The sequence below is a fragment of the Myotis brandtii genome, unplaced genomic scaffold (genome assembly GCF_000412655.1).
Source record: "Myotis brandtii unplaced genomic scaffold, ASM41265v1 scaffold858, whole genome shotgun sequence".
NCBI classification, from domain to species: domain Eukaryota; kingdom Metazoa; phylum Chordata; class Mammalia; order Chiroptera; family Vespertilionidae; genus Myotis; species Myotis brandtii.
Window position 1 is genome coordinate 210,111 of NW_005371492.1, and position 14,894 is coordinate 225,004.

Sequence of the window (14,894 nt, forward strand, 5' to 3'; positions counted from 1 at the left end):
CCTCTCAGGGACTCGCTCTGATTTCTCACATAAAAACGGGGTCTAGAATACCTGTTTTGCAAAATCTTCTAAAGATGAGGAAATAATGTAAAGTAATCGTATTGACATGTAAATTAAGATTTGATAGATTCTAATTGAAGGTGGTCCATCTTATCTCTTGAATAAAGATACAAAAATGTTACCTTCCCACCTCAACTGCAGTCAGAGTTTCTTTGGTGTTTGTGATATAATGCATTTTTTATAAAAGATTTATGTCCCTGCCTTTAGTACTCAAATTTGATTTGAATATAATAAAAGTATATGGAAAAGTAAAGTAGTACTAGACTTTTAAGAAGAGAATTTAAGTTGCTCTGTTTCTTTGGTGACATGATCCAGGAACAGGAAAAACTGGAAATGTAGAACCTTGATTCAATCTAGTACAGTGGTTCTCAACCTTCCTAATGCCGCGACCTCATGTTGTGGTGACCCCCAATTTCATTGTTACAAATTGAACATAATTAAAGCATAGTGATTAATCACAAAAACAATATGTAATTATATATGTGTTTTCCGATGGTCTTAGGCGACCCCTGTGAAAGGGTCGTTCGACCCCCAAAGGGGTCGCGACCCACAGGTTGAGAACCACTGATCTAGTAGATCATGAAAGTTCGATTATTCAAATTGGATTTATACTAGAATGAAGTTTGGCATGGATAATGCCATTGTTAACATAGGTAGCTAGATATCAATAAAGGAAAGGAGCAAAGAGAATCAGACATTATTCAGATAAGCAAACAGGAAGCATAAGCCTGCTTGCTAGGAAGTTGCAGCACTCAAAGGTACCCCAGGGGATCAGAGCATCGCCCTGACAAGGGATGAGCATCCTTCAGTGCTCCCACCCCTTAGGGAGGAGGGGCCTCTTTTCAATCTTCCCAGAGTACAACCAGTCCATCCCTCCAGACTACGGGGGAAGGAGTAAAAATAGCAGGAGAAATTCCTCTGCTAGGAGCATGCCCACTAGAAGCCAAGATGGCATTGGGGAAGGTGCTTCTACCATGGAAGGTGCTTTCTACTGAGGCATGCACAGTAGAAACCAAGACGGTGACTATAAATGTCTGTCTGCATAGGCCAGGTGAAGGATCAGATTGGACAAAGGACACAGAACTCTGGAAGATCTGGGAAATGGATTGCTTAGGGGTAGGAACCAGCAAAGCCCACAAAAGATGGGAAAGTTGATTACTTCGTTTGAAAAAGCAGCAGGCCCGGCCGGTGTGGCTCAGTTGGTTGAGCGTCATCCCAGGCACCAAGAGGCTGCTGGTTCAGGCACATGCCTGGGTTGTGGGCTCGTACAGGAGGCGGCTGATCAATGTCTGTCCCATTTGTTTGCCTCATGGGGACAGATGTGGACTGAGCAAATGGCACAGACCCTCTGGACATCGGCCCTATTTCTGGGCTTAATAGAGACAAGGCTGGACTTTTTCCATGGCGGAACGGATGGATGGAAACGAGACATCAGAGCTGCATCCAGGACAGTCCTTTGTGTTTGCTCCACCTTCAATAAACCACATCCTCCCAGACCTGGTCGCCCCGAATGCTTTCCTTGTGACTAAAAGAACCCCGTTCCCACTGGCAACACCACTGCTTCATAGGAGGATCTGAAACCATCCCACTATCTTCCTTTTGTTTGCTTCATTTTTGTAAAGTTGCCTTAAAAAAACAAAAAAAACCTATGCCTTTGAGAAATAATTTCTGCTTCCTTTTCTCTCCATTAAAAATAATAAAATAAAATGCCTTTAAACTGAAAATAGGATGACTTTAGCTCACATTTTAGATCACTGACCCATTTTCAAATGCTTTGTGACGCCATTCATTTGTCAAACGAGCTATCTTAAATTTTGCTTCATGAAGTACAAATAGACATACCCATCTTACTTCCTTTGGAGCCAAATCAGATTTTTACAACCCAATCTGTGAGGCCAGCAATAAAATTTTCTTTCTATTTAAGCAACGGTTCTACAGCAAGAATTAGGATACCTTGCTGAATTAAAGGCTGTTAGAAGTCTGCAGTGGGGTCTGGACGAAGTCATTGAGTTGTATTTCCCAGGGACCGGTTGGAACAGGAACCTCTGTCTGCCCTGAGTTCTTGTAATTCTGCACAGAGTCTGAAGAATGGGCAACATGAAATTATTTCTTAAATTATGGTTCTCAGACCTAAACTCTGAAACTAATTAAAGAAACAAAACACAATCTTAACACAGCCTCTTTATCTTACATCTGTAACTGTGTGTTTTTCCCTAAATTTTCCTCTAAAAACCTTGCTTTTATTTTTTATGAAGTCCTACTGAGAAACTTTAAGAGCCACTGTCCCCCCAAAAACTGCTGAGTCACTGGGCATCTGTGAAAGTTTGCAGCTGCCTCAAGCTGCCTCTGTCTCCTAAGATAAGGAGGTGGTAGCTGGCGGGATTCTGAGCCTGAGCCTGAGAAAAAGGCTTTTTTTTCTTTCTCTGACACATATGTAACGTTTCTCTAGTCACTATCTGAATTAGACTAGACAATTCCATGTGAATTGTCTGTCTTTCTCTCCCTCTTTGCTTCTCTCTTTTGGATACATTTTATCTTCCCAGTTTCTAGACCTTTAGGAAAACTAGGACACTTTCCCAAGGAAACGGTGAGTAAAGAATTCTGTTCTTTCCTTTTTAAATATATTTTTATAGATTTCAGAGAGGAAGGGAGAGGGAGAGAAAGATTGAAACATCAATGAGGAGAGAGAATGCCTCCTGCACACCCCATACTGGGGATGAGCCCGCAACCCAGGCATGTGCCCTGACCGGGAATCGAACTGTGACCTCCTGGTTCATAGGTCCACGTGCAAGCACTGAGCCATGCTGACCGGGGCCAGAATTCTTCACAGTGCAGTTTGTCCCTAGTAGAATGAGAAAAGCTATCTCCTTTGAACTTTCTGCCTGTCTTTGATAGGAGGTTTAAAAATTGTCCTTGACTCTTAGGAAGTAGAAAAGTTAAATTCTAATTCTCTTTTTTTGTGTGAATGTCTCACTTTGAACAGTTACCTTGAACTTGTGGCTATACGGCACTAAAATCCAGCATGACCTGCTTCCATGGCTCCCAGAGAGAATGACTAAGTAACTTGGGACAAAATAACACACAATACTGATTTAGGTTTCCATAGAATGATTTGATTCTCTAGCCAGACTAGTAAAGGACGTCCGCAGGGTAGTAATTATATTTAGAAAGAGACGAAAATTTGAACTTTAAATGGAATGTTCTGGCTGAGATAAACTAGGGGAGACTGTACCTTTATCCAGATGAATGAAGATGGACTCTATGCAAACTTGTAAGATATCATCACAAATTAGTTAGCTCCCACTACAGAAAGGTAATATTTTATGTTGCTTGAGAGTACAATGTTTTATATTTCAAAAGCTAATTTCAAAGATACTAATAATTTGACATTTGTAAAAATTGGAGAGAAGAAGGGCTGAACTTTTAATTTGTAGTGCTTATGAATTAAGTAAATAAAAAGAGTAAAGCATCTATGAGCTACATTTTTAAGGAAGAAGAAAACATTTTAAAACTTTTGTGTATATCATTAGTAAAGTTAATTGCAAGCCATTTTTAATCTTTCATTACATTGAGTTCAGAATGATTAGGACTTGTCAACCTTATTAGCCTTTGAAAACAATAAAATTATATTTTTATCCATCTGAAACAGTGATTTCACTAACTTAAACATAACATTTATTATTAGTCCAAATTAATTCTATTTATATAACTCAATAAATGGCGCAGGCTTATATGAAAAGTTGGCAAAGTGTTCTGGCTGATCAAGAGTTCTTAGCCTCGTCTTAGCCATATATGGTTAAAATTATATAAAAGTACTAACAACAGGCTTTTTATAGGCTTAAAGATACACGAATGTAAGTAAATTTGAACATGAGCAAATGCCTTGGGACACATAAGAGTGACAGCATACTAGGAACTTGAGAGCCAGCAATGGACAGAGCTTTCTAACTTGCAGGCTATGGAGAGCGGTGGGCCCAAGGTGCTGGAAACAGCCGAGGAGATCCAGGAGCGGCGCCAGGAGGTGTTGGCCCGGTACTCGAGGTTCAAGGACCTGGTTGCTGAGAGGGGCCAGAAGCTTGAAGAGTCCTACCACTACCAGGTTTTCAGACGGGACGCGGATGACCTGGAGAAGTGGATCTTGGAGAAACTCAAGATCGCAGGAGATAAGAGCTATGAAGACCCAACTAACATACAGGTCACTCAGCCCCACGAACTTCCCCAGAACAGACCACAAGATCTCTAGAAAAGGAAGTATTCCTGTAATAAGTGTGTATTTGGTTAATTGCAGGACGAGGATGTAATAGAAAGATTAGACTATCTGTGAGGGGCAGTAATTTTGCCTGTAAGTAGCCCATGCCTTCAACTTTTTAAGCTTCAGTCCCTTCTTTACAAAGGACTGTCATTCTAGATAACATTCTACAAATATAAACTATGGGCAAAACAGTAGCTGAGAGTCTAAGCAATTTATTTGTGTGATTTTAATATTTGTGTCGTTAAGGATGGAATTGAGTGAAGAGATGTCATTGCTTCTGAAACAACTGATTTCCACTCTCCTCAGGAAGAACGAGTTAACCAGAGTTTTCCTGGTTTTTCTACAAAATACTAGTCATATCCCTTGTCAAGTCCAAATGAGAGGTCCCGTTTCCTCTGCAGTGGTTCTCAACCTTCCTAATGCCGCGACCCTTTAATACAGTTCCTCATGTGGTGACCCAACCATAAAATTATTTTCATTGCTACTTCAGAACTGTCATTTTGCTACTGTTATGAATCATAATGTAAATATCTGATATGCAGGATGTATTTTCATTGTTACAAATTGAACAAAATTAAAGCATAGTGATTAATCATAAAAACAATATGTAATTATATATGTGTTTTCTGATGGTCTTAGGCGACCCCTGTGAAAGGGTCGTTCAACCCCCAAAGGGGTCGCAACCCACAGGTTGAGAACCGCTGCTTTAGGGTGTGACTGCTCCAGCTATGGTCATAGGTTGTCACTTAATCTAGGTTGGGCAACAAGTAGTTCTGACTAAAAGTAAGAAGAGGAACAGAGGGACCTCTTTGTGGTCCAGGGAGACGGGGCTTCCTTAACTATAAACTGTGATTTCTAAACTTCAGGGGAAATATCAGAAGCATGAATCCTTTGAAGCAGAGGTACAAGCAAAATCAAGGGTCATTCCTGAGCTGGAGGAAATAAGGAAAGTCCGATTTGCTGAGGGCCATTTTGCCCACGAGGACACCAAGGTAAAGATGTGGTAGGGCTCTCAAAGATAAGCTTCTAATTGTTGACAACTTTATCGGGGCTTTAATTGATTATGCTGAACATGAGCTTTCATGCAGCTGGCTTGGCATTAAGGCGTCTGTCTCTCATCTTCTACTGGGGTTGGGGTAAGAAAAGCGACGGGCTGTCCTTGTGTTCCTGGGGTTGGGGAGAAGAGCTATGATCCGAAAGCTGTCGTTGATGGCACCACATCCTCCTTATGCCACTGCAGAATAAATGGACTCAAGATCAAGCCCACTTCAATCTGGCTCTACATTTCCCAGATGAAATGGCTTTCCCAAATATCCCAATTATTTCTTCAGGTCTGAGAGTCCTTGTCCCTTAAACTTTTGGAACAAGGGATGCTCTCCCTGAGAATCTTCTCTGAAATCTTTATCCCTTTGTCCATAATAACTCGTTCTCTTCACAGCCTACACGGTTTGATCACTACTATAGACCTCCAACCCTCCTGATCACTTTGAAAAAAATCCTACAAACCCCTTTCTTCAGGAAATTCTTCTTGCACACTGAACACTCAGGATCATACCACTTTGGAACCCACTATTAATGTATCAGCTCTTTTCTAATTTCATCTATGTACCCCCTTTCTTCAGGAAATTCTTGCACACTGAACACTCAAGATCACACCACTTTGGAACCCACCATTAATGTATCAGCTCTTTTCTAATTTCATCTATGTACTGTTCCAACGTAGATTATATAGTCAAATCAGGATCTTTTTTCTATAAGTGGAGTTTGTACTGTTTATGCACTTTTAAAATTGTTAATACATTTGTGTCACATATTTAAAAATTGGAGCTTGTCTTCCCATACTTAGCAAATTCGACCCCATTTTACTGTCAACAAAATATAGTCAGGTGATACGGAATATAACTTTATTAGGAAAGAATCGGTAATAAGACAATTTCAAAAGGCATTTATTGATATAAAATAGAAATCATTTTTTTATTAATCGCAGTTTTGCTGCCAAGTTCCTACATTAATTAAAATGTTTGAGAAATGTTTAAAACATCTTCACGTCCATTAGAATCACCAGGGCTATGTCAGATTGTATCATGCTAGATTTAGAGAGAAATGTGGTCTACTACTACCTTGAACAATGGAGTAATTGTAAGATACAAGATTCTATAAGACATGACAAAGATGATAACTTCAATTTTATAAGATATGTATTACATAATATCCAAGCTAACCTGCCATCGAAGTCCTCAACTATATGCTCTCAAAATTCTATTGCTTTGGTGCCATTCATTTTATTTTTTGTAAGCCAGCAAAATTGTAGTTCTGATATTTTCTGGCAAACAACTCATGCTAAGTTTCTTCTGTGACTTTGCCACTGCTTAGGACACCCTCTGCCTATTATCTATCTGTCAAAGTTCTGTTTCTTAAAGCCCAGTTCCGATGAGCACTCTTCCATGAATCCTTGACTCTATCCATCTTAGTGTTTGTAATCATTTTATAGTCTAACACCCCAAAGCATTTCTAAAAATTTTTGTCTTATGAAAGATAATATATGGCTTAATTTAATAGCTATTTCCACATATATCCTATCTTCCCTTTAAAATATTTGTTGAGCAATTAATGCACAAGTGAATGGGAGGAGACATTTCTATCTAGGCCCCTCTCTGCACAAGTCTCTGAGTCTGCACCTGATCCACAGCCTCTGTGCCTCAGTAGTTTTGTCTCTCTTCCCCAAAGGTCCATCTGGAGGAATTGCGCCGCCTGTGGGAGCTGCTGATAGAGCTGACTCAGGAGAAGGGCACCTTCCTTCTCCAGGCCCTGAGGCTCCAGCAGTACTTACAGGAGTGTGCCGACATCCTGGAGTGGATTGGAGACAAGGTATAAGGCTAAACAGTATGCCTTTAGGACTCACCATGCTCTATCCCAAACACCCAAAGCAGTTTCATATAGGCTATTCATAAAAAAGGCAGGGTGTCTGTTCCTGGACTTGTTCCTTGAAAGAAGGAGATGTTTTGGCAAAGATTTAGAGATATTCTGGAGATTGTTAATACGGTAGGGGAGAGGGTAAGTCTAAATTATGACTCTGACTATGAAGACATGACCTACACAAAAAATGTGCACTGGAAGATAATCTAGTCTTGTCCCCTTCTACCTTCCACGATATTTCACTCCTTTTTCTAGAATTTCACTCTGACTCTAGGTCTAGGCTGATAGTATTGCCAGATCTTTCCCTAGTCCCTTGTCTCTCAGTGTCTATAATTATGAAGGTCTCTTTTTTTAATACTTAAAGATTAATGACTTTGTAGATATTAAGTATGTTGAGCTGAATAGAACAAGGATGAATTTATTTTTATGTTCCAAATTTACATTTTATGATTCAAAACATAAAGGGTGCTTCCACAGGCTCTGGCCAACAATACCCCTGATTGCTCTAAAGTATTAGCCCAAAGAGCACTGTCCCCTGGGCCAGAGTGCCACCTTAGGAAATATGCTTCTGCTTCTGGCTCTTTCTAGAAGTGGTTCTCCCAGGCTCCACCTGTATCTCCTGAGTTATCCTAGGAAGAAGGCAGGGATTTGAGGCATTTTACCTAAAGGAATTCCTAAAGATTGCTGGTGATTCAATAGACTTTTCTGTGTCTACAGGAGGCCATAGTGACATCCGTAGAGCTGGGTGAAGACTGGGAACGCACAGAGGTTCTGCATAAGAAGTTTGAAGAGTTCCAAGTAGACCTGGCAGCTCGGAAGGGGAGAGTGGATGGAGTGAACGAATATGCTAATAAGTGTGCTGAGGTGAGGTAGAGAGCAAAGGGTCAACTCAGAAATAGGGTCCTGATCTTCAAGAAGAACTTGTGGTCATTAGTAGGTGTGACATGGGGTACATAGGGCCTTGTGGGAAAATAGAGATGCATGTCCCTGGAGTGACATGCCCAAATCAGTTTCTTCTCTCTGGATCCATCCCTTGCCAGTCCATGGGAAAGGAGGTGTGAGTGAGTGAGTGAGTGCATATAAAGAAATGAAATATACAATGAGGTAGCTACTGCACTGTGCACTACACTAATTACTCATGTTTATACAGCACTCTTTCCTCGTAAAGAAGAATCAATAAAATAGCAAAGAATATAAATAATGGTGAGCTATTATAATATACTAGAAGCCAGGTGCATGAAATTTGTGCATGGGAGGAGGGTCCCTCAGCCCAGCCTGCACCCTCTCCAATCCGGGACCCCTCGGGGGATGTCTGACTGCCTCTCGCAATCAGGACTGCTGGCTCCTAACCGCTCACCTACCTGCCTGACTGATCGCCCCTAATCCCTCTGCCTGCTTGCCTGATCGCCCCTAACCACCTCTTCCTGCCTGCCTGATCACCCCTACCTGCTCCCCTGCTGGCCTGATCGCCCCTAACTGCCTCTGCCTTGCTCTGCACCCGGGACCCAGGATTCCCTCCTCCAGCCGGTTGCAGACACCCAAACCCAGGCTTCCCTCCCTGTGGCTGGCTGCAGGCACCCAGGACCCGAGCCGGCTTCGCCCAGGCCAGCCTTGCCCAGGCCGGCCGCAGCCGCAGGGGACCATGGGCAGGCAGCTTCACCTGGGCTGCAGCCGCAGGCGCCCAGGACCATGGGGCAGGTGGCTTGTCCCTCTCCCAGGCCGCAGGCATAGGCACAGCCGCTGGCGCTCGGGACTGCGGGGTGTGAGGCTTGTCCCTCTCCTGGGCTGCAGCCTGGCTGGTGCCCATTCCTCTCTCCCCAGTGTTGAGTGTCTGAGCCTTTATGGTGTGATGGCATGAGAGCATGATGACCATTTGCTTATTAGCTCTTTATTATTTAGGATGTACTGTATGGAGTGTTGTTTTAAAAGCCCTGTTAATTATTTTGCCTGCAGACTGCCGCTGCGCTCGCCAGCCGTGAGCCCAGCTTTTGGCTAAGTGGCACTCCCCCTGTGGGAGCACACTGACCACAAGGGGGCAGCTCCTGCATTGAGCGTCTCCCCCATGGTGGTCAGTGTGCATCATAGTGACTGGTTGTCCTGCTGTTTGGTTGATTTGCATATTAGCCTTTTATTATATAGGATGATATCATTATAGATAACTTCTGTGCAGGGGCAGAGGGAAAGGAGCAGATTTAACTGTAGTTAAAAAAATGCTTAAATATGTTTTCAATATCTGAGCTAATAGAATAATATGCAAGAAAACTGGAAAGCCAGTCTGATTTTATATGTATATAAAAAAGTAGAGACTCTAACAGTGGCTCTTATGCTTTTCCATTTATGGTTTTATTATCACTACAGGTTTATAATGGCAATAATTTTTTCTGAGTTAATAGAACCAAGATTTCAGGATGAATAAATAATGGAGTAGAAAAAAGGAGCCACTACCTTTCCAACAGTCCCTAAATTTCCCACATTTCTCTTGTTTTAGAAACTTTTATCTGTTGCTATCACCAACTGCCACAAAATTTAAAAAAGCAAACATGATTTTGCTGAAAATTAAAATTATTTTTTCATGACATAATAAGTCAGATTCACTGATTCATGATTCAGTTGTTTAACTGGGCAGTTCTGCACATCCCACCTGGCATTTCTAAGTTGCTGTAGTTATTTGGTGGTTCAGTTAAAGTGGAAGATCTAAGATGGCTTTGGCCCAGTGTCTGGGGTCTTGGCAGGATAATGAAAGCTTTCTCTATATGGACTCATATTTCAGTAGCCCTGTGTTTTTTTGTATCAGTGTTTCCACAGGTGAGAACAGACGCTGAAATACCTCTTGAGGCCTAAGTGCTGGAGCTCATGGAATATCATTTCTGCCACATACTGTTAGTAAGCAACTCACAGGCCAATCCATAGCCAATGAGTGAGGAAATAGAGTCTGTCTCTTGAAAGGAGGATCTCATGGCAAAATATCATGGCTACTTTTTCTAATCTACCACAATAAGGACTAATCCAATTCAGAGTTTATCCCCTGCTCTTTGGAAGTGGGGCTCACACAGCTGCAATAAAGAGGGCCACACACTCAGAAAGAAGAATGTGGAAAATTCTGTCTGGAGAGCCTTTGGAATGGAAATGGAAATGGGAAGAGATAGGGACAAGAGGACTAGGGAGATGGCCATAGAGCAGCGGTTCTCAACCTGTGGGTCGCGACCCCTTTGGAGGTCGAACGACCCTTTCACAGGGGTCGCCTAAGACCATCCTGCATATCAGATATTTACATTATGATTCATAACAGCAGCAACATTACAGCAAAAATAATTTTAGGGTTGGGTCACAACATGAGGAAATGTATTTAAAGGGCCAGAAGGTTGAGAACCACTGCCATAGAGGAACTACTCAAAATTTCCAAGTATCCATACAGGCTGACGTTGCTTGATTCATGTAGTATTCATAAATCTCATCACTTCAGATGATTTGCAAAAATGTATGTAAATAAATATAATAATATGCAAGAAAACTGGGAAGCCAGTTTTAATTTTCAGCAAAATTAAATGTGTGTGAATTTGTATATAATTCTGGAGATAGAAAGATTGTTCTTATTTGATTTTTGAAGGTGTTAGGACCCCAAAAGTTTTAAGAACTAGTGTTAAGTTTGGAAAATTAAGTCATGCTTCACAAAGGGAATTTTTTCTCCTTTTTCTTTGTATCAGTGATGTTCAGGAGGTGTAGCTGGCATCAACAAGGTGGAGCTCTGAAAATAACATCATGATTGGGTAACTGTGTTAGTAGGCTAGACCAGTGCTGTGAGAAAAGATGCAACATCTAGCAGGTTAGTTGTCTAGATTTTGTAATGTAGTTCAGATTAGAGCTAGGGAGCCTGGCTAATGTGAATTTCAGTATCTGGCTCTATAGTTGTTCTTCACTTCTGACAAAGTATGAGCCAGTGTGAAATGGAAAGTGTTTAAGTGATGGAATAATTTCCCCTTTGCATAACTCCAGCATTTGTTTCCTCTCAAAGGAGAACCACCCAGAACTGCCTTTGATTAAGTCAAAGCAGGACGAGGTGAATGCCGCCTGGGAGCGTCTCCATGGTCTTGCTCTCCAGCGACGGAAAACCCTGTCCAACGCTGCAGACCTCCAGCGATTCAAAAGGTATGAGTCCAGGCACTGCATTAGCACCATGTCCTGCTGTTAGCAATTAGTGGCCAATGCTGCAAAGAAAACCATGGATTGCCTTTAAGACATTTAGGCAGTTAAGAGAACTGTAATCCACTCTACAGCCAATACAGCCAAGTTCGTGGTGGCTGGAGCCCAAAGCAATGAAAATAGCACCAGGAATTAGTGATGGGAGCTCTGGAAAGCAAGGAAAGCAGATTGAGAATTGGGTGGGGGAGGAAGATGGAGATTAGAAGAAGAAAGACATTCATGAAATGTTGACCATGACATTAGAATTATCTGGAGGCTCAATGGTCAGGTTGAGCAGGTCTCTACATCTCAAAGGAAACCATTAAAAGCAAGAACTCTTTACACTACTTTTTGCTGGAGCGTAGGAAGATAGAGTAATTTCTAGCTGGGTAAATTAGGTTGGACCTTGCTGTGGGCTCCATTTGCTCTGGGATGCCTGCTATCTTCTTTTGTTGGAGCTCATATGGATGTCTGACAGGGATGTGACTGAAGCCATCCAGTGGATCAAGGAGAAGGAGCCCCAACTCACCTCTGAGGACTATGGCAAAGACCTCGTTAGCTCCGAGGCACTGTTTCACAGTCACAAGGGACTTGAGCGAAACCTTGCAGTCATGGATGACAAGGTAAGCCATTATTGGAGGAGTGGCCGACCCCTTGAGCTAGAAAAGGTATTTATTGATCATCTTGCCTCCAGAGAATTTCAGTAAAGTCAAAATTCTGTGCTTCCTCATTTGAGTTCATAACTTGTATTTGAATATTGGATATCCTTCATTTTATATATTTTGTTCCAAGTATGACCCCTTGAGCTAGAAGAGGTATTTATTGATCATCTTGCCTCCAGAGAACACAGTAAATGTACTATTTCAATAAAGTCGAAATTCTGTGCTTCCCCTTTGAGTTCACAACTTGTATTTGAATATTGGATATCCTTCATTTTATATATTTTGTTTCAAGTAACTTTTAAAAAAAGTTAGTTGCCTATATTTGTACATAAGGTTTTCTGGTACCAAGAATTAGCCAATGAAACACAACCTTTTTATGTGACATGACCAATAAGATGCAACTCTGTTATATGACCTATATATTTATGGCTCAAGAGAGGGCAGTCACACCAGGTGGCTATTGTGTTGGCTATCGTCATTTTTCTATTTGACAATCTAAAGGAAAAGAGGTCAGTACCCCTAACTAAATAGTCAAGCATAGCATGTTTTAAAAATCCCTGCTATACATGGTTGAAAATCACTGCCCTAGACAATACCTGATTTTAGTTAGTTTTAATAAAGGACTAATGGTAACATGTGGAAAGTCACCCATATCCATAGTTTTGCCTGCTAACCCTGCTCCTCAGGAATTGTACTCAAAATGAGCTGGCATTACTGGCATTTCTTGTCCTCTTAAGCAGAAATGTCTTTCTGATTCCCACACTCATATTTATGGAAACAGTATACAGGCTGGTGAAGGACAGACTTAAGTCTGAACCTTTCTTCTGTCAGTTACTAGCTGAGTGATCTTGAGCAAATAAAATATTTACCTCTCTGTTATCACATAAAGGGACTAGGAATAGTTTGTACTTTAGAGTTTTATTAAATAAAGACTATAAATCAAGAAAGCACATGTGAAGTGCTTAGCACGAGAGACAAAAATGCTTAGTAAATTATTATTAATATAGTTCATTAGCATATTAATATAAATATGTCAATAAATATGTATTAATAAATTATTATTATTTGTATGATCATTTAGTTGCATCACTCCAATATAAGTCTTCCAGGAGAACCCAGAGCGCTCGGGTTTCCCACTAGGTGTCTTTTTCATCTTAAAGGTGAAGGAATTATGTGCCAAAGCAGACAAGCTGAAGCTTTCCCATCCGGCAGACGCACCTCAGATCCAGCAGATGAAAGAGGACTTGGTCTCCAACTGGGAGCACATCCGTGCCTTGGCTACCAGCAGATATGCAAAGCTGCAGGCTTCTTTTTGGTGCAGAATTTTTCCTTTCTATTATTCTATTTGCCTCTACAGAATTCAGGCATAATACTCAAAACAGAAATAAAAAAGTGAAAGCAGTAAAACAACGAGGCACTCAAACTCCCTGCCCACTCAGTGGAGGCAGAATAGGTGTTAAGTTGCCAAGAGAAGTCTCTTGCAGGCCTATAGAATACTTAGCATGCCACCTCTGCTCACCTGCACACCTTTCCTCTTCCTCTGTTTGTTTAGTTGTAAGATGCTATGACGTGGCCCATGAAGCTGGGAAAGCAGCTAAAGAAATGTCAAAATCCTGGTTCTAACTAAGGAACTGAAAGAAATTTCCAATCTGATGAGCGTATTAATAATAAATCTAGAATTATTTCCTGAATGTGGGTTGGCTTGTCAAAAACATGGGTATCATTTCAGTAGTTAATTTTATGATGAGTCATTAAATCACCAGAAAATACTGCTTATCTTAATGTTATGATTTAAAATTAAATAGCGAGCATTTAATATTTTTTGAACTGTTTTAGTGAGTGTTGTTTTTATTAATAGGGTTAAGGGTGAACTCAGATACATGAGGCCTCCTCACCCTAACTCTAGTCCCCCCTTCCCACAAGGTGCTTATTTTTGTTTCTATATTATGTGCTTATTTATTGGCCTCATTGGGAGTACTTTACTTCAAGTGCCTCTGGGGTAGGTGTGACCTTGTGCTGTTCGAGATGTCATGCCTACGTGCCTCATCACATAATGACATGTCTACCCAAGAAATACACAGCCTGGAGTCAAGAACTTACAACCTGAACCATTAAAGGAACAGAAAGTCCATCAGGGGAAGGGGAGGGGTAGAATTAGGGCAAGGAGCATATTGCACCTTTAACTCAACTCAACCCTAACCCTTTGACAAAGTCCATTTACATCTGGTTTCTCCTTCTTGGCCTTGACCTTACCTCTCCCACAGGTACCAGCGTTTCTTATCTGACTATGATGAACTCTCAGGCTGGATGACAGAGAAGACTGCACTAATCAACGCTGACGAGCTGCCCACAGATGTGGCTGGTGGGGAAGCCCTACTGGACAGGCATCAGCAGCATAAGGTAAAGAGAAAGATCCTCCTCAAGAGGAGGAAAGGAGAGGTACTAAGACTGGCAAAAAATTCCTTGCTGCATTTTAAGACATTGTGTCTTGTGGCCACAGCATGAGATTGACTCTTATGATGACCGATTCCAATCTGCTGATGAGACTGGTCAAGCCCTGCTGGATGTCAACCATGAAGCCTCCAGTGAAATTTTGGAAAAGGTAATTCGTTTACCAGAATTTGTGAAATTTTGATGCATATTTAGCTCTCACTTAATCTCATAATAATATAATAATCTCTCAATGGGAAGAGGATAGACATCATATAAAGATATTAGTAATAATACACCAACTTTCACACTGCTTCCTTGACATATTGCTATAGCTAAATTGGGCAATTAGAAATTCCCAGGACAAGATGTATGCTTACCTCTGAATCTTTGTA

The 14,894-nt window shown here is 41.3% G+C and overlaps 1 protein-coding gene across 1 annotated transcript; it reads left to right on the top strand.

The window, feature by feature from the left end:
- Positions 1–2,475: 2,475 nt before the first annotated feature.
- On the top strand, positions 2,476–14,671 carry LOC106724512 (spectrin alpha chain, erythrocytic 1-like; the record flags this gene model as incomplete). The annotated part of the gene is made up of 10 exons (XM_014532205.1): positions 2,476–2,647; positions 4,016–4,255; positions 5,179–5,304; positions 7,040–7,180; positions 7,946–8,092; positions 11,241–11,374; positions 11,886–12,030; positions 13,230–13,384; positions 14,334–14,469; positions 14,570–14,671. Coding segments are annotated over exons 2-10 (1,323 nt in total), but the record flags the coding sequence as incomplete, so codon positions are not given.
- Positions 14,672–14,894: the final 223 nt, after the last annotated feature.